Here is a 19956-nt window from a genome sequence, read left to right on the forward strand (position 1 = left end):
ATGATAAAATATGTATCTTTTTGTAAGAGAATTGTAATTTTTAACTTTTTTCTTTTGTTTCCTTGCATTTTTCTCATAGTTATTTTTAAATTGCAACAGTCATATATTTTTATTTCTAACACTTCTGACTTGATGTGTTCTCATATCTGCTATTTTTATTTTCTGTCTATATTTCACAGACAAAAACCCTTTCTCTGTCTCACTGGGAATTTTAATCATATCGGTTTTAAATCCTGGTCTTGCTCATGTATCTGCATTTTCTCTGATGTAAGTTCTTGTATTGCTCTCTCTCTCCCTCTCTCAAGGTGATATCCTTAAATGCATGGTGACATTTTCCCATGTGCTGAGACTTGTGGTTGGGAGTCCCCATCTGCTGCCTGTCACCTCTCATGAAAGCCTGCTTGGTGATGGGTGGGATCTGCTGTCATCATCCTCACTCTTCTCACAGAGAGTGAGAGAAGCAAGGCGATAGCAGCATCTTCCACAGTGTGCTTTGTGGGATAAGTGCTCCCTATGCCATTGATTTGTTGAGCAGTCTGCCCCACCTACCCTCATCCCATCACTTGCCATGGGATGGCATACATTCCTGCATTGTCACTTGGCCTGAAGGAAACAGGAGATGGGAAGGGATCATCCCTCATGTCCCTCCTGTGGTCCCTTTACCCCAGCTAATCTCCAGGCCCCTCCACCTCTAAGCAATGGGCATTTTGGTAGTGACCCACCTCCTTCAGTATCTGTCAGGGACATGAAGTTTATACTCTCTCTTTTGGGAGCTCCTCACAACCCAGTTTTCATATACCTGCTTTGCCTCTGAATATGACTTTGTTTTAATTATGACACTTGATGCTTTTGCATGAATTTGGAGATAGGTGAGGGACTGCAGCATGTACTCAGCCTGCTGTTGAGAGACAATTTTGCACCAAAGTTAATATGTGCTACAGAAAACATTTAGTAAAGCTGTCTGTCCCCTTTGTGGACCCTCTGAGGGATGGAGGCCAGGTAGGTCAGACTTATTCAGTTGCTGGCTGCTGGCCCAAGACTTCACAGGAGTGCTCAGTCACTACGCGTGCTTGTTGTATGAAACTTAGAAAGCCTGGCTTATACCTGGCTATCCTCCATGGTGCTCTCCCTGCTGGCCTGAGATGTCAGGCACACAGCTCTTGGTGAATGGCCAGTCCCTGCTCTGTTCCATGGCTGAGTCTGTGCCAAATCCAGGATCCACTCTGGCCTCACCAGCATCTCCCTAATGTGAGTTTACACAGTAACAGGTTTCCCTTTGAAACCTATGTTCTAAATGGGGTGTTGTGGGGTCTGGAGGCCTCAGTGCTGGAGCTCAGATAAAAGGAACAATCTCTGCAGGTGCTCTTGATGGTTGCCACGCTGCCATTCTTACCATCCATCTCCTGGGCCCAATGACAGAAGCAGAACCTGTCTACTAGCACTTGGTTTTCCAGTCCCTCTCTCTGGGATTCTGGTCATTGTCCTGAACCTCATGGGTTGGCAGTGGCTTAATTAATGAAACAGCATTGTCAGCTTAGCATAATGGAGCAGACTACAGTGGAGAAAACTACATGAACAAAAATTTAGCCTCTTCAACCAGGACTTATATATGTCAAATGCAGCTATTTGGAGTCAAAGAGCTGGTCTCAGAAACCCAGGTGCTCCAGCATCACCAAGGCTCAGCAAGGTGCCCACCTGCCCGCATGCATAGTGTGTTTGTCTATGCACCCATAACTCTTCCCCTGTCACACTGTCCTTCTGGGGTGGGGGCAGCTCACCTGACCCCCTCCAGCAGACCATTGGTTAGCTCCATCTCAGCCCCTCAGCTCTGCTCCTTTCTGTAAGACTTGAACTTGCCAAAGACAAACCCCAAATGAGTGAGGAAGGGTATGTTAGGTTGTTGAAGAAGAAGGAGTAGACAAGTTATAGGGAGGTGGCTACAGATGGTTGATTTTCAGGTAGGTGATGTACACATGACTGACTTACAGGTAATTGATTTACAGGTGGGGATAAGAAGTGAAGTGATTGACAGGTGGGTGGTTTTCACTCTAGGGAAGTCTCAGTCCAAATCATAGGAAACATTTTTCTCTGTGTTTAGCTGGTTTCAGCTCTATCTAATCTTAGCTAACGAACCATGAGAAGAGGAAGGACAGGGGAATCTGTGTATGTCCTTAGAGGAGGGAGGAAAGGGAAAGTCTGTGCGTGTCTTGAGAGGAATGTGAAATGATTAAAAGAAACCTCATTTAAAATTGAGTCAGGAAGCCCTGAAGGGGAAGCTCTCACATACTACCATTCACCACACCTTTCAGATTCCAACAGGAAAAACTACCATTAAATTTCTCAACTGCCTAGTTTACTACTGCAGCTGGAGGAGGATTTTCTCTTTGCCCAGCAAAAGACTCAGCCAGTGAGAATCTATCATGATTTAATGGGAAGCCACTACACTTGGAACTCCCAGTTTCTTCCAGAGGACATCGTGTTTATAACAGCCCCTCCAGACTCCCCCTTTTTCTCTGTAATGTTCCTTTCCTTTGTTCTCCTAGGAAAACAAGGACTTGGATTATGGTTTGCCATAGCTTGCATGTCCTGAATTGTAAGGACTCCTCTGCTATTCACAGATAAACTCATTTTTGCTGGTAAAATAACTGATGTCTTATTTTTAAGACTGGCAGGAGGAAGGGGGAGGTCTGTGTATGTCCTGAGAGGGGGGTTACTAGGGGGATCCATGTCTTCTTGTCAGCATGTTCAGCCAAATTGTTGTGGCTTTGTCCCAGGTACACAGGTGTTACCAGGAATCTTGCGGCCTGGAGACACCAAACCTCACCTTTGGCAAGGGGCAGGGTGGGACACAATGGGGGACAAGATTTATAGCTGTTGCTAATTCTGGGAGCATTAGGCTCAGGTAAAGTTAATAGTGAAGGCAGTGGATGTGCATGGCCTCAGAGGAGGTGCCTAGATTGGGTGGCCACCTTCCTGCTCCCCTGGGCACGATCGCAGTCTCCTGGGATTTGTCACTTCCCTTTGCCCAGCTGACCAGATGTGTAGAAAGAAAACGTTGGCTCTAGAAACTCCAAGCCAGCCTTGATTTCATATTTGCTGGTTCAGACCATGTGCCCCACACAGCCATTGAGGCTTCTCCGGCTGGCAGTACTGGCCTACTGGGAGTGGTGTTCCCCTGCTAGAGCTTAGTGAGATACTGGGGCACAGACACCAGCCTTGACACCGTCGCACCATGCCCTGCCATGACCTTGAAAAGTGGGTGGTAAAAAAACTGTAATTTGCTAGAAGGCGTATGTGAGATAGATGCTTTGAAAATTTAACTCTGATTCAGACCAAGAAAAGGGAAGGCCATGCAGCAGGGGGTCAGGGCTCAAATCTCCATCCCATCCCTTGCCACATTATGTGCCATGCCACAGTTTCCCCATATAATGGAGACTGAGCAAAGTAATCTGAGTGAAGGGCTGGCATGGAGCCATCACCTAGCAGATGGTAGCCTCTGTGACCCCCACCCCTCTGCCAGGGTGTGATGCGGATCCTGGCCAGCAGGATCCTGTGTTGTGGCAGCAATGGACAAATTCACACGGACTACAGAAATCCTGTGGAGAAAAAGGGACTGCATGGCCACTCTATAAGTGAGAGAGAGGGTGAGAGAGCCAGAGAGAGCCCAAGAGAGAGCCCGACCCTGGCCTGGACAGGCTTTTATTGCTTTTCTGGGCACATTACATCGAGGATGGTCCTCATTTACTATGCACAGGTTCACTGTAGGTGATTACCTTTTACAGACAACAAAGGGAAAGAATGCTGCTAATTACTTCAAAAAGAAGGATGTTACAGCTCAAGGGGGAAAGTGGTTGAACTGGTTACACTCCATACTTGGGTGGTTTAGCACAGACTCTAGGAATTTAAAGATACTCAGTAAACATTTGCTGCCTCAATTCAGGGTGAGGGAGTTTTAGCAAAAGCAAGTCTCATAGCAGCCTAGGTACAACGCAGGCCTGATTCCCCATGGGAGAACCTGTGTGTGGGCGTGGGTCCTGCCTGCCGGACCTCACTCCCACTGGCTTTTCCAAGTGGGAGCTGGGCTACATTTCCCATGTGTGGAACAGTTCCCTATAAGGGTGTGGTTTCCTTCCTGACCTCTGAACAGGGCTGGAATAGCCATTGCCCAGGACCACAGTACACTGTGGGGCCTGCCCCTGCTCTAGCAAGCTCATTCCTCTGTCCACCAACAACCTGAATGATTCATTCACCCAACTAGGAGCCACTGAGCAACCCCAAGGGGTTATACAGAGTTGTGACTTCTCAAGGATCAGCACTCCCTCACCCCCGTGATGTTCAAGGGTCAACTGTGCACATACACTGGTGACATCACCACTATGGTGATATCATGACTAGGAGAGCAGGCTCATCATTCACCTGCAGGGTTTCCTTCAGTTCCTCTGCAATCTCCCAAACCATCTCTAGGCAACCTCTGGTTGCCTTCCCAGCACTACACACTCTACAGCCATTAACAATTTCTATAATCATATATGATCATACCAGGTCTGTCCAGATGGTATCCAGCCATGTAATATGAAAAACTGAGACATTTATTGAAGAAGATGCAAGATACAAGAAACATTGCACATAGGACAATGACGCTTCAGTCCCCTTCAAAGTAGGCACCTTGGGGCCTCGCACAGTTCTCCCAATAGCCATCAGCCGCCCTGTCGTATTTTCCTGAATCTCATTGACAGTTCTCTTCCCTTTCAAAGGTGATTTTAGTTTTGGGAAAAGCCAGAAGTTGCAGGGTGCCAATTCTGGGCTGTAGGGGGCCTGGGTGATTTGATGTTTCTCAAAGAAACTCTGTAGGAGAACATCGATACATGAGTGGGTGTGTTGTTGTGATGAAGCTGCCAATCACCAGTTGCCCATAGGTGTGGCCTTCTAAATCACTCAAAGTTTCTGTGGAGGAATGTTCAAGCTCAACACAAAACTTGATGCAGATTCGTTTCTTTACTGGCTCAGTCATTTCGAATGTGATGGCAACACACTACACACACTCACTCAACGGCATCTTCTGCCCCCACTGACCAGTACAATGAAGTTATCACTGTTCATGCATGTGCATTCCAGTGCACTCTCCTTGGCTGCCAAGTTACATCAATGTCACACAAACTGTTCTCTTTATATTAATCAATGGCTGGACTTTTTCTGGACAGACCTCGTATATAGTCAGGTGCTCCTTTTTGGTTGAGATTTATCCGTGTTGTTGGCATACATGGACACATATGTGGTTGATTCATACCTGGTTGATTCTTCCCTGTTGCTGAGTATCAAATGTAAGGACAGAGCACAATGTGTCTACCTAGTCACCTGCGGATGGAGAGTGTGGTGTTCCAGTTCATGACTATTCTAAGCTGGTGTGAACATTTGTATGCACGCCTCTGTGTGGACTTCGACTTTCATTTTTTTAGGTGAAAATGCAGGAGTGGAACAGGGGGTCATAGAGTAAATACACATTTAACTCTTTAAGAAACTGCCAAATGGTTTCCCGAAGGACTGGAACATTTTGCATTTCCACCAGCAGTGTGAGAGTCCTGGTTCCTCCACACGCTTCCTAGCACTTTGAAGTTTTCAATTTTAGCCTTTTCAGAAAGTGTGTAGTGGTATCTCACTGGTTTAAACCTGTTTTTGTAATAACTAATGATATTAAGAAAGTATTCATAACTTTCTTTACCGTCCATATCTTTTCTTTGGTGAAATATCTCTTTAAACCCTTTGCTCATTTTTGAAAATTGGTTTATGTACTTGTAGTTGCAGTTTTAGAATTGCTGATGTCAGCATACAAGTCCTTTATGAGCCTGTGGCTTCTTATTCCATTAACAGTATCTTTTGAAGTGAAATTTTTAAATTTGATGAATTATAGTACATGAGATTTTTAAATGTATTGTGTTTATGGTGTTATATCTAGATCTTTGCCTAGCTCAAGATCATAAAGATGTTTTCTTGATTTTTTCCAAAATTTTTACACTTTCAGGTTTTGTATTTGGGTCTATGGTTCATTTTTACTTCATCTTTGTAAATGGAGAAGTAGGGATCAAAGCTGTTTTTTTTAATAAAGATTTTATTTATTTTTCGAAATGGGAAGGGAGGGAGAAAGAGAGGGAGAGAAATATCAACATGTGGTTGCCTCTCACACGTCTCCCACTGGGGACACGGCCCACAACCCAGGCATGAACCCTGACTGGGAACCAAACTGGCAACTCTTTGGTTCGCAGGCCAGCACTCAATCCACTGAGTCACACCAGCCAGGGCAGGGATCAAAGTTCTATTTCTTTACACATGGATAGCAATTGTTCAAACACCATCTGCTGAAATGATTATCCTCTCTTCACTGAATTGCCTTTGTGCTTTTGTTGAAAATCAGGTGTCCATATATGTTTCTGAACTCTTTATTGTGTACATTGATTTACTAATATATCTTAATATCATTAGCACACAATCTTGGTCACTGTAGTTTTATGAATACATTTTATATTATAATCAGGTAGTGTTAGTCCTCCAAACTTGCTCTTTTTCTTTAAAAAAAATTTTTTTTTTCTTCTCTAATTTTATTGTTATTCAAGTATAGTTCTCTGCCTTTTCCCCCCACCCCAGCCTAACCCCCAGCCCTCCCCACCTCCCTCCCATTTCCACCCCCCCATTCTATCCCCCCATTATTGTCCATGGGTCCTTTATAATTGTTCCTACAAACCCTTCACCCTTTTCCCCTGAAATTCCCTCCCCTCTCCCCTCTGGTCACTGTTGGCCTTTTCTCAATTTCTGTGTCTCTGGTTATACTTTGCTTGCTTGTTTGTTTTGTTGATTAGGTTCCTGTTAAAGGTGAGCTCTTTTTCAAAGATGCTCTGGCTATTCTAGGTCCTTTGCATTCCCACATGAATTTTACAATCAGCTAGTGAGTCTTCCAACCTGTGAACACTGTCTCTTCACTTACTAGAATCTTCTTTAATTTCTTTCTGCAATGTTACATAGGTCTTCCACATCTTTTGTCAGATTTATACCTAAGTATTTCATACTTTTTGGTGTTATTATAACCAATAATCTTATACTAATTTTTGAAAGTTGAGACATTCATGGATTCCTAAAACAAATCCTAGTTATAAAGTATTATCCTTTTCATATGTTGCTGCATTCAAATTGCTAATATTTTACTTAGAACTTTTTCTTTGCTTGTGAAAAGTATTGGTCTCTAAATTTGTGTGTTTTTAAAATGTATTTCATGTTTTTTCATAGGATGGGGGGCAGCAGAATTATCTGGAAAGTGTGTAGGACAGGCATTTCTCCTTCAAATATCTAAAGGAAGAAAACAGCATTAAAATGAAAAGAGAACCAACAGTATGGGAAAACATATTTGCCAATGATACCTCAGACAAGGGTCTGATCTTCAAAATACATAAAGAACTCACACGACTCCACTCCAGGAAGACAAACAACCCAATTAAAAAATGGGCAAAGGACTTGAATAGACAATTCTCCAAGGAAGACATACAGAGGGCCCAGAGACATGAAAGGATGCTCAGCATCACTAGCCCTCAGAGAGATGCCAATTAAAACCACAACAAGGTACCATCTTATATCGGTCAGAGTGGCCAAGATAAACAAATCCACAAACAAATGTTGGAGAGGATGCGGAGAAAAGGGAACCCTAGTACATTGTTGGGGGGAATGCAGACTGGTGAGGCCACTGTGGAAAACAGTATGGAATTTCCTCAGAAAACTAAAAATGGAACTGCCCTTTGACCCAGCAATTCCACTGCTGGGATTATACCTTAAGAACGCTGAAACACCAATCCAAAAGAACCTATGCACCCCAATGTTCATAGCAGCACAATTTACAATAGCCAAGTACTGGAAGCAACCTAAGTGCCGATCAGCAAATGAGTGGATCCAAAAACTATGGTACATTTACACAATGGAATTCTACGCAACAGAAAGAAAGAAGGAGCTTAAACCCTTTGCAACAGCATGGATGGAACTGGAGAGCATTATGCTAAGTGAAATAAGCCAGGCTGTGAGGGACATAGAATAGCCAGAGCATCTTTGAAAAAGAGCTCACCTTTAACAGGAACATAATCAACAAAACAAACAAGCAAGCAAAGTATAACCAAAGACACAGAAATTGAGAAAAGGCCAACAGTGACCAGGACAAATACCATATGATCTCACCTTTAACTGGAACCTAATGAACAAAAGGAAAAAGCAAACAAAATATAACCAGAGACATTGAAGTTAAGAGCAATCTAACAATAACCAGAGGGGAGTGGGGAGGGGATAGTGGGGAGAGGAATTTTCAGCAACTACTATAACGGACACATGGACAAAACCAAGGGGGAGGGAGGGAGGTGGGTTTGGCTGGGGTGGGGTGGGGGGGTGGGGAGAAAATGCAGACAACTGTAATTGAACAACAATAAAAAAAATGGTTAATTTAAAAGAAATATGGTCAAGTAAAAAACAAAACAAAACAAAAAACAAACAACCCCCCCCAACAAATATCTAAAGGAATTTACCAGTGAAGTCATCTGCACCTTAGGTTTTCTTTGTGAGAAGAGTTTTAACTACAAAATAAATTTACTTCATAGATATAGAGCTAAGATTCTATTTTTTCTTAAGGAACCTTTGGTAATTTGTATTTTTCAAGTAATTTGTTCATTTCACCCAAATGGTCAGTTATTGGCATATTTTCACAGACCTTAAAGGATTAAAAATCCTTTTAGTACCTATGGAACCAACTTTGATGTCACCTCTCTCATTTGTAATATTGGGAGTTTGTGTCCTTTCTTCCTGCCTGATCAGTCTAGCTAGTGGTTTTGCAGTTTTATTGAGTTTCTCAGGCATCAGCATTTGGTTATATTGATATTCTCATTTTCTATTTTATTGATTTATATTATTCAATTTCTTATGCTCCCTTTGGATTTAATTTCTCCTTTTGCTAGTTTCTTTTTTTAATTTTTATTGTTATTCAATTACAGTTGTATGCCTTTTCTCCCCATCCCTCCACCCCACCCCAGCTGAAACCCCCTCCCTCCCCCACCTCCACCCTCCCCCCCGATTTTGTCCATGTGTCCTTTATAATAGTTCCTGCAATCCCCTCTTCCCACTGTCCCTACCCCACTCCCCCCTGGACACTGCTAGACTGTTCCCAACCTCAATGTCTCTGGTTGTATTTTGTTTGCTTTTTTCTTCTATTGATTATGTTCCAGTTAAAGGTGAGATCATATGGTATTTGTCCCTCACCACCTGGCTTATTTCACTTAGCATAATGCTCTCCAGTTCCATCCATCTTTTGCTAGTTTCTTAAGGTTGAAGATGAAGTCATTGGTTTGATCTTTTCTAATACAGGCTTGGTGTTATCAAGTTTCTCCTAAGTACTGCTTTAGCTGTATCCTACCAATGTTGCTGTTGTGTTTTCATTTGCATTCAGTTAAATTTTCTTCTAATTTCTCCTTTGATTTATAGATTATTTAGACATGTAATTTCATTCCCAAAATATATGGGTATTTTCCAGAGCTCTGTTCTTGATTTCTAATTTAATTCCACTGTGGTCAGAGAACATTATTTGTCTGACTTGAATCCTTTAGAATTTGTTACTCATTTTTATGGCCCAGCAAATGACCTATCTTGGAACATGGACCATGTACACATGAAAAAAATAAGCATGTATTCTACTGTGGGTGGAATGTTAGAGAAATGTCAATCAGGCCAAGCTGGTTGATAGTATTGTTAAAGTCTCATATGTTCTTAGTGATTATTGCTATCACTCCTCAGAAACAGTAGCTACCTCAACCCAAAATTTGGTTCTGATATTGAGATTGATGATGCCATTACACACAAGTATCAGGAGAGGATGAAAAGGTTTGTTAATCACATAATGAAGCTTTCAGTCCAAAATGGGTTGAGGGAGGAGGGAAGGGAGGCTGGCTTAGGGTCTTTATGGTAGTTAGTGGGTAGGGTCAGGATGAGAGCTTCCATTCATGGCATGAATTTCCCATGGTGCCCAGTGAGGAGGCACCATGGCTTCTTATGTTTTCCAGATGTGGAATGGAGGGGAAGAGGGAGGAGGAGGCTTAAGTGCTGTCAGATTTTTAAACAAATGGAGTCAGACTCTATTATGCTGGGATTTTTGTCTACTTGTTCTGTCAGTTACTGAGAAAATTGAAATATCTGACTATAATTGTGGATTTGTCTATTTCTCTTTGCAGTTCTTTCCATTTTCCCCATGAACTTTTAAGCTCTGTTACTGGGGGCATAAAATATTTTAGTATTGCTTCCTTGATGAGTTAACCCCTTTTCTTTATGAAAGGATATCTTTGACCTCAGAATAAGCTTTGCTCTGAAATTTGCATTGTTTGATATTAGTAGTCACTCTGGCTTCCTTTTGATTAATGTTAGTATGGTATATTTTGGTCCACTCTTTTACCTTACCTATCTGTATTTATATTTAAAATGTTCATTGTATACAATATATAGTTGGGTCTTCTTTTAATCCAATCTGAAAATTTTTAATGAAAGTGATCAAACCATTTACATACCATGACAAATGTGGTTATTGACATAGGATTCAGTCTGTGATCTTGCAACTTGATTTTTATCTGTTTCACCTGTTACTTGCTCCTCCTTTTCTCTTTTCTGAAGTTCTGTGCACTTGAGTTCTAAACCAAGAGTTCTGGCCCTCTGTGTCAGTGCACTTGGACCAACCCTGTGTAGCCAGCCTGGTGTGTTCATCACTGGTCCTTGTCCTCCAGTTCATGGTTCTGATGCTTTAGGGTTGGAAAGGATGAGCTCATGTGGGACCCAGCAAAGACAGCATGGGTGATTCCTTTCAGTTTTCTGCCATAATGTTTCTTGACCCCCTCCTCCCTTCTGTGTGTGTGTGTATATATTTGGTATTCACTTAGTTTGAACATATGTGTATGCAAATAAAGACAAGTATAGTTTCCATCTTACAAATGGACTGTGTACCAAAATTATTTATTAAGCCATGTTTGATGGACTGAATGTTTGGATTTCCCCAAATATATATGCTGAAGCCCTAACCTCTGGAGATAAGGCCTTGTGGAAATAATTAAGATTAAATGAGATCATAAGTGTGGGGCCCTGATCTGATAGGATTAGTGTTCTTCTAAGAAGAGAAGCAAAAGAACAGAGCTCATTCAGTCTCCCTCCACAGGTGCACAAAGAAGGGGGTGTGAGAGCACACAGAGATGACAGCCACCTACATGCCTCTAACCTATCTGCCTGCACCTTGATCCTGGACTTCCAGCCTTCAGAACTGTGAGAAATAAATGTCCATTGTTTAAGCTGCCCAGTAGCTGGTATTATTATGGTGGCCCAAGACACTATGTGTTTTTGTTTCCCAAAGCCTCGACATAGTAAGTCAAGGCTTGGCTTCCTGGCTAGAGACTGAAGCCAGCAGTTAACACTAAACATATTTAGGTATTAGATCTTCAATTACAGATAGGTAGGTATAGGCTGACCTAAATGTTTTAATTGCTTTGGCTGTTACAGGGCTTATAGCTAAAGATTAAGAAAGTAAGTTAGTAATTTATAGTCAAAGACTATGAAGTATGTCAGTCATATCCTGAAGGCCTGCCTGTAAAGCAAGTTCCAGGAAAAATGTTGAAAAGTACACTTTGCTTGAGATATTAGAAAAATGTAGCTAGTTAAGCATAAAACAATGATGGCTTAAACAATAGTGATAATAAGAAGATATTTATTTAATTTTTAGAGAGGGGGAAGGGAGGGAGAAAGAGAGGGAGAGAAATATCAATGTGTAGTTGCCTCTCATGTGGCCCCCACTGGGGACCTGGCCTGCAACCCAGACATGTGCCCTAACTGGGAATCAAACCAGCGACCCTTTGGTTCATAGGCTGGCACTCAATCCACTGAGCTACACCAGCCAGGGAGCTAAGAAGATATTTAGTTTCTGCATGTGCTATAAAGATAGTATCAGTGATACACAACTATGAGATCTTTTGCAGAATCTTGGTTCTTCAACCTGGTTAGATCACCTAACCGCAGTGAGGAAGGCACCAGAAAAGATGATATCAGAAACTGAACTAATCAGACTAAGGAAAACTACTGAGATTTGCATAAAAACTAACTAATAAGCTGCACCCACGACACTCAAACCCTAAGTCTCAATCTCTGTCTTTAGAAATCCTTGATTAAAAACCATCAGGGATTGGGGTTTACCCTGAGGGCTTTGGAGGCTGGACATGCAGCAACTTTTTGCCCCTAGGGCGGTTGCTTGATCATCACTGTCATTGGCCTGTCCCTCCTCCTGTGCTGATCAACACTGCAATAGCTTCCAGAGGGCTGTGTCTGTGTGCATGGGGGACCCAAGCTGATGCCCCCAGAGTGGGGTAGGAGAGACTCTGCTACTCGGGGCCACAGGATGGAAGGAGTGCAGACTGGCTCTGTTCTGAGGGCCTGCTACGGGGAGTACGTGCTCAGTTGTGGTGTGATAGGAATAAGGGTTCCGCTGCCCACACAATTTTTACCATTAGCTCCTGTGCTATTCTTACCTTTTACCAGTAATTATCTTACCAGTGTTTACCATTAGCACCTGTACTATTACTTGCTTAAAAGGAATGATTTAAATAAATCTGTTGTCCAAAAAGGTTAACTGTGAGAACCCAGTAACAGGAGCCGCAAAATGGGAGTAACAAACTGAAAAGAGTGAAAACACTGGCCAGCGTCCCATCAGGCTGCACATTTGCCCCTCTGATAGAGCAGACCTGAGGCCCTGACACACATGGGACATGTCCACTGGTGAGAGATGGTGTGGGCAGCCACCACGTAGACTGCCACACCAGGCCTGCATGTTCTCAAATTGCACTGGTAAGTCCCCTGGGAAGTGGGAGACAGGAAATTCACACTGATCTGCTTTCATCAGCCAGTTGGACAGGAGTGAATCACAGGGGCTGGCTTTTTTGATGGAGGTAAATGACATCTGGAGATACCTGTAACAACTGCAATATCAGACACAGCATTTGTGGGCTCCAGCAGTGACTTGCCCCGGGTGCTGCTATCCCCACCTCGCATACATTAACAAGGAAGCACTGTTACAACTGGAAATCAATGAAAACAAAAATGCAATTCCCCATCTCAGTATGGGGGCCCCAGAGTTCTACTGCAGGCCCCAGCCCCAGAATAAGTGAGTCTCACAGGCAAAGCTGCAATTCCACCATCCACGTCTCCCTGTGAAGCTACACTTTTCACATGGTGCTCCAGGACCCTACCATGGGAGACAGCCTACAAGGACCAGCAAGCCTGTCCTGACACCTTCTGTAGCCAGGAGTCTCAGATCCAGGCCAAACCCTCTTGACAGTGCATGTGGATTCTGGATAAAAAGCCGTTCCAGGCCAGTGGGGTGCCCTGTGCCAGGGTGTATGTGTTGTGGGGAGGGGTGACATGCTTCCAAGTGCCTTGGAGCAGGACAGCCAGCAGGTCAGTGGAATGAATGGAAGGAACTGTGTGTGCAAAGGCCCAAGTCTGGGGAGGCCAGGAGCCATCACCTGAGATGAGCATTGCTGCTCAGCCTCCTGGGCGTGCAAAGAATGGGCGTGCCCTGGGCCCAAAGAGGCCACCTGCCATCCAGGGCCTACACTGCTTCTCCAAGAGGTGTGACTTTGTCACCCATCTGATGTGTCCTGGCTGCCATCAGATGCAAGGACCCCGAAATAAGAGGGGCACTGTGGCAAACTGCAAAGGGTTCATCATAACCAGAACCCTTGGCTAAGGGTGCCCCAGACTGTACTGCTCTGTGGTCCTCAGAGTTGCTTCAGCACTTGCACCCACTCACTGCCATCTCTGGCCAACGGCCTGTCTAGGGCCACTGAAAAGGAAGAGTTTGAAAAACCAAAGTCCTTTTTCCCCCAAAATACTTTTTATTGTTGTGTTACATTTGTGTTTCCAATTGTGAATTTAAAAAATGCTTAGAAAGTGGTTACAAAACTGTGTGAACTGACACGAGGCGCAGACTCGCCTTCTCTGCCTGATGACACAGGGCCTGGCGTCTGGGTCAGGTCAGCCAGCCTGGGCTCAGTTGGGCTTCTCACTCTCGGAATCTAGAAAACAAAACCACCATAGCTCATTATAGGCCCTACATGGTCACACCAGGCCCTGGAAGGTGGAGCAGTGACCCCAAAGCAGATGTGTTCCTCAGGGGGCTAGAAGCCCTGACTGTCCCTGTGCAGATGGACCAGGCAGCCCCAGCCCGCTGGCCACCTCTGCACTGAGCAAGTGCTCCAAACCAGATAGCGCCTCCCAGCAAGCACATCCAGCCTGAGTGGACAAGGAGCAAGCTACCTCTGGATCCTTGAGCACAGCAACCCCAAGATGCCTTGGCCTCTGCCCAAAGCCAGCCCTGAGATGAGGTACCAAACGTGGCTGGATGTTCTCAACGTTCTGTGAGCAGAGGCACAAAGCCTGACTGCATCTCAGTAGGAGTGTAGGACTTGTAGACCTTGGCAGCCACCCTAGCTGAGTGGAACAGGAGGCACTGTGAGTCCTAGCCTGAGTGAATGCAGGCGCACAGGCCCCTGAGCATGAAGCCATTAAGGGCGTATGGCCAGGAACACATACTGAGCTCCATGGGGTGGGGGTTGCAGAAGAGGGAGTCAGGAGGGAAACCTTTCCCAAACCCACACCTGCACCATTGCCCTGTGCCTACAGGATAGCAGAGTCCGTTCCATGTCCTCCTCTCATGGGGCCTAGAGCCTGACACCTCCCTCTGCACTTCATCCACAGAGTCATGCAAACTTAGCTTTCTTGGAAATAGCCAACATGGACAGGGGTCAAGGGCCCTGTTTAGCTAACCACAAGGCTCACTTTGTTCATAGGGCAGAGCCCACCCCACATCTATATGCAGCTCGGGTTCAAAGAGGTTGAAAGCAGAGTGAACAGACCAACTCTGGCCTGGAGCCTGCAGAGGCTGGCCATCGTTGGGACCCAGGGCACACATGGTGGGCACTGTGTGCAGCAGACTGGGTCCCACCTGACACCCCACACTCATCCCCTGATCCTGACAGTTGAGTTCATCACACCTGGCTCCCACCAGGGAGATGGCACCCACTGCCTGCCCACCCAGCCAGCTCTCCTCCCCAATCCTCCCTATGAAGCTAGCTGGTTTGGCTTTTATGTGGACAGAGAAAAAAATGTTGTCCACACTATTTTCAAGCAAAAATGTTTATTTTTCTCCTTTATATATACAATCTCTTGGGGATTTTGTACCACTGACCATTTGTGTACAAGGCCAGAACTCCAACCCTTACATTGGTGCAGTGTGGGTGGGATGAGTGTTGGAGGGGAGGGTGGCTTCCACTGCCCTCAGGAACCAGGAACACTAAACTCAACAAAGGACCAAGGGGCACATCACAAAGAAATCTCTGAATACAGCATCGTGTCCTGGAAAAAGATAATCACCCAGAAAATTCAATTCTAATGGAATTGATGGAATAATAAATTTAAACCAGAGTAAGGTAGCCAGTTCTAGCAAGGTTCCAAAATATATCAGAATTCTACAATTCACATCTGGTCAGCCCAACCAGCTGCCTCCCTGAAGGGAGTGAGCAATATCCTGGCCAATGAGGAGCAGGGCCTTTAGTTCCCTCTGGGGCTGTTTGGTGCCAGCATAGGAGAAGTCCCACTGACATCTTGAGGGGAGGAACACCCCGCCCTTAGCTGGGTAGCCATAGTTCCTAGAGAGCAGTCAGGGGGCCAGAGGTGGGTTGAGCAGCCTGTGGGCATGCCACAGAGTGAGGTGCAGGTGGCCATAGACCTCAGTGCAGATAATGGAAAAGGAAGGAGGACCAGCAGGAGTGTGGGTGGGACCCCAGAGCCAAAGGGGTGATGCTGTCTCTGGAGGATGGTGGCTAGCCTATGCTCCTGAGACCGCAGACACACACCCTTAACTTTCCCACTTCACAGCAGCCCTGGCTTGCTTTGGGTCCTAAGGGCATGTCTGCTTACCTAGCACTTTCCAGCAGGTTCCATACAGCCAAACACAGTTGCTGATGTTCCTTATTAAGAAACCAATGCCGCTATCAATGCACGGCCCCAGCAACCATGCAGCCCTAAGCATCCCGATGACAGTTCCCACAGTGCTGCAGTTGAGGGTGTATGTCTATCTGTTTGCTACTAGTGACGAAGAAGCCCAGAGAAACCTCCTTTTATGAACAAGAAGCAGAGCTCCCCTGCCATTTGTAATTCTTCAATACTCAAGGTCACTAGTTCAGTTTTTTAAAGTACCACTTACAGCAAACTAAAGAGCAGACTGTAGCTTCAGATTTATAAGCCATTTATATCTCTCTGCAACTTAAAAAGGGAAATAAAGATATCAATGTGCAAACCAATTGTAAATGAAATATACCTTTTCCAAAACATGAATTTTTAAACATTTCTGTCCATTGGGAAACAGAAAAGCTGAAATTCAAGGCACTGTAATTCTACAGGGTGATTACAATGTCCTAAACATTGATTCAAGTACAGGAAGTGGATGCAAAGACCAAGTGTAAGCCATGGGAACCTAGGAGGAAATGGGGTCTGCAGCAATAAAGGAAGCAAGGGCAGCCTTCACACAGGACCCTTTACTGGGCACCCTCAGGCAGGCGGGGCAGGACTAGGAGGCCAAACCACAGCCTGGCTACTCTGGGCTACTCAATTCAGCTCCTTCCATCTGGCAAGTGGTTAGACAGAACTACACAATCCACAGTCTGGGGCCTGGCATGCTGACCACAGACGGCCATGAGAACTCAGGGAGCACAGGACCACTAGGTGTGCCCTAGTGTGGTTCCCAGGCAGGGCTTTAGCTGCTTGTTTAGGCTGCCCAGGGACTCCAGAAAACTGGAGCTGAAAGCAGGTTTCTGTACTGGCCCAGAGGCAGTGCACAGGGTAGGGATGAGAGGCCAGAGAGGGCAGTACCTGGCATGGGCAAAGGCAGGGCCAGGGCAGTTCCAGGAATGACTGTGGTAGGTACAGGGCCAGGTGCCAGGGCCAGACATGGTGTCCCCACTGCTGCTCGAGGTGTGTTCACCTATAAGACAAGAAGGCGAGGGCACATGTGGCTGTAATAATCTGACCTCCCCCAATGGCTCTGAGGGTCCGTGCAGTTTCTCCATCCTCAAGAAAGAGTGTCCCAAGACCTTCCATGGGTCACCTTCTAACAGCTGACACCAGAGTGATAGTGTGGGACCAGGAAGCAGAGGCCCACCTTTCCTCACTCTCCAAATCTGCAGCCCAGCCAAGTGTGAGCTCAACACCACAGGTGTCCACAGGCCAGAGATGGCCTTATCAGGGCCTGACCACTGAGGTCATCACGAGAGACCACACACCCCAACCCAAAGGCCTGCTGCTTCACTGGTCAGTGCCATTATGGGAGGACCAGAGCAGTGGGGAGCTGTGAGGAGCATGCACCCAGGGCCTATGAGTCAATGGCAGGGTAGCCCCTCTGCTGTCCATAACCCAGAGAAGTAGCACAAAGGTGGGGTAGTGAACAGTAATAGCTGGTGAGACCAGCATGCTCGTGATGCAGAAACCTGAGTAGGCTACTGCAAGAAAGGAGACCGACAAACTTCAAAACCCCTAGAGAAAATGTTGGTAGATCTAATCCAACAACTAAAAATGATAAAACATCACAACCTGGTGAGGCTTGCCCCAGGATGCAATCCTGCTGTCCCAGTGGAAATCACTGCACTTCCTGTAGCTGTAACATGAAGGTGAATCTGACATGATGCTCTCCACAGATGCAGGTAGGGCATCGAAGGAATCCCACATTCCTTCAAGGACAGCATAGTAGCTAAGTCCCTGTGAAGGGACTCTGCAGAACCTGCAGTTCACCCTGTGCTAATGTGAAGTGCCAAATGCATGCCCCCAAAGGCCCTCCTGCTCCCAGTCAAAATCCATGGATCAGAAGCCAAGGCAAGGCAAGGAATAGAGGCACAGACCGGGAAAAAAAGTAAAACCATCTTTATTTACAGATGACAAGATTGTATATGGAGAAAATCCCAAAGAGTGGACAAATCAATTTCTAGATCTAACAAGCAAATTTAGCAAGATTGCAGGATACAAGGTACAGAACTCAATTGTACTTCTATATACTAACATACAACTGGAGAATAAAATTTTTGAACGGTATAATTTACAACTGCATTCCAAAACATCCACTACCTAGGGATACATTTAATGAAATATGTGTAACGCCTTTACTCTGAACACTACAAAACTTTGCCGAGAGAAAAAAAAAATCAAGTTCATAAGAGCATTCAATACTGTTAATATGTCAAATCTTACCCAGTTGATCAAAAACCCAGATATAATCCCAATCAAAATGCCAGCAGGGCATTCTGTAGAAATTAACAGGCTGTTTCTAAAATGTATATAGAAATATTAAGAACCTAAAAAAATCTAGAAATTCTTGAAGAAGATCAATGTTGGACATCTTACACAATCAGATATTAAACTTTCTATAAAGCCACAGTAATTAAGAGGATGTTGTACTATCATAGGATAAAAGAATGGCTCAATGGAACAAAACAGTGGCTTCAGAAATGGACCTACACATGAATAGCCACTTGATGAACGTCTGAGGAAAGGAACGTGCTGGTAATGACCAGAAATACACATATGGGGGGAAAAAAACTACCTCTACATGAAAACATACACAAAAGTTAATTTGAGGTGGCTTACAGGTCTGACTGCAATATCCCTGGTCTTGGAAGAGGCAAATGGTCCTTAAATAAAACTAAAATATTACCAAACAAACAAAATTTGATAAACTGGACCTCAACAAGATGAAAATCTCTGCCATTTTACTTTCACCATTAAGAGAATAAAAACTCAAGCCACAGACTGATAGAAAAAAATGCACGTACAAGCAGACCCGAGCAGCTCTAACCCATGTAGTTTAGGGGTCAACTGTGGTTCCGATCTGCAGTTGGGAGCCCAAGTGTGCAGAGGGCTGACTAGTGTGGGTTTTCCACTGCATGGGGTCAGCACCCTGGCCCTGGGCTTGCTCAAGGACCAGCTACATGTGGTGAAGAACATGTAGCGAACTTCAATAAATCGGTAATAAAGAGATATTTCAACTTTTGGCAAACAACTAGAACATGAGGGTTGTCATTAAGGGAGTGGGAGGGGGAGAGAGGGGGAAAGGTACAGAGAATAAGTAGCATAGATGATAGGTGGAAAATAGACAGGGGGAAGGTAAAAATAGTGTAGGAAATGTAGAAGCCAAAGAACTTATAAGTATGACCTATGGACATGAACTATAGGGGGGGAATGTGGGAGGGAGGAGGGTGGGCAGGATGGAGTGGAGTGGGGGGGGAAATGGGACAACTGTAATAGCATAATCAATAAATATATTAAAAAATAAAAAAAATAAAAAATAAAAAAAAGCCAGCAAAAAAAAAAAAAAAAAAAAAAAAAAGAGATATTTCAACTTTTAAACAGTAAAGATCCCTGACCAGAGAGGTTACACGAGATGGCTAAAAATGTGTAAAGTGCCCAAAAGCAAACAAAAACAGCAAGAAACCTTCTAGGTTTCAAATTCTCTTTACAAATACTCTTTAAAAATTTATCAACTTCCCACACACACTTTGTTCTTGCAATTTTGAACAGACAACAGACAAGGCAATACGAGGTGAAACAGAAAATGGAGACTACAAAATACTGTGTGAAGGAGAGATAAGATTGAGAATTTGGGCAGAGCTGGAAACTATAAAAAAGGATATAGCAGATGTGTGTGTGTGGGGGTGAGGACAACAAATATGAAGTCTCCAATTGAAAAATATAATACCTGAAATTAAAATTTAATGCATAGATTTAATAGCAGTTTAGACACAAAGGAAAAGTTCTGTGAAATAAGATTTAAAGAAAATATCTGGAATAAAATATCAAGAGAGAAAAGATGAGAAA

The 19956-nt window shown here is 44.4% G+C and overlaps 2 protein-coding genes across 18 annotated transcripts in view; one reads left to right on the top strand and one right to left on the bottom strand.

Moving 5' to 3' along the window:
• Positions 1 to 11262, top strand: part of LOC112323094 (serine palmitoyltransferase 1) — a 162751-nt gene extending 151489 nt beyond the window's left edge. Inside the window, exon 6 of the mRNA XM_053925679.2 lies at positions 11210 to 11262. Within this exon, the coding sequence (XP_053781654.1) occupies positions 11210 to 11247 (38 nt within the window). The 3' untranslated portion in view covers positions 11248 to 11262. The remainder of the gene's footprint in view (positions 1 to 11209) is intronic.
• A 2646-nt stretch (positions 11263 to 13908) lies between these two features.
• WNK2 (WNK lysine deficient protein kinase 2) overlaps positions 13909 to 19956 on the bottom strand; it is a 151960-nt gene continuing 145912 nt past the window's right edge. For all 17 annotated transcript variants that reach the window (XM_053925761.1, XM_053925751.1, XM_053925738.1 and 14 more), the window contains 2 exons: positions 16966 to 17077; positions 13909 to 14111 (listed from right to left, as the gene is read on the bottom strand). In XM_053925761.1, the coding sequence (XP_053781736.1) occupies positions 14086 to 14111; positions 16966 to 17077 (138 nt within the window). In that variant the 3' untranslated portion in view covers positions 13909 to 14085. The remainder of the gene's footprint in view (positions 14112 to 16965; positions 17078 to 19956) is intronic.

The sequence above is a fragment of the Desmodus rotundus genome, chromosome 1 (genome assembly GCF_022682495.2).
Source record: "Desmodus rotundus isolate HL8 chromosome 1, HLdesRot8A.1, whole genome shotgun sequence".
Lineage (NCBI taxonomy): Eukaryota > Metazoa > Chordata > Mammalia > Chiroptera > Phyllostomidae > Desmodus > Desmodus rotundus.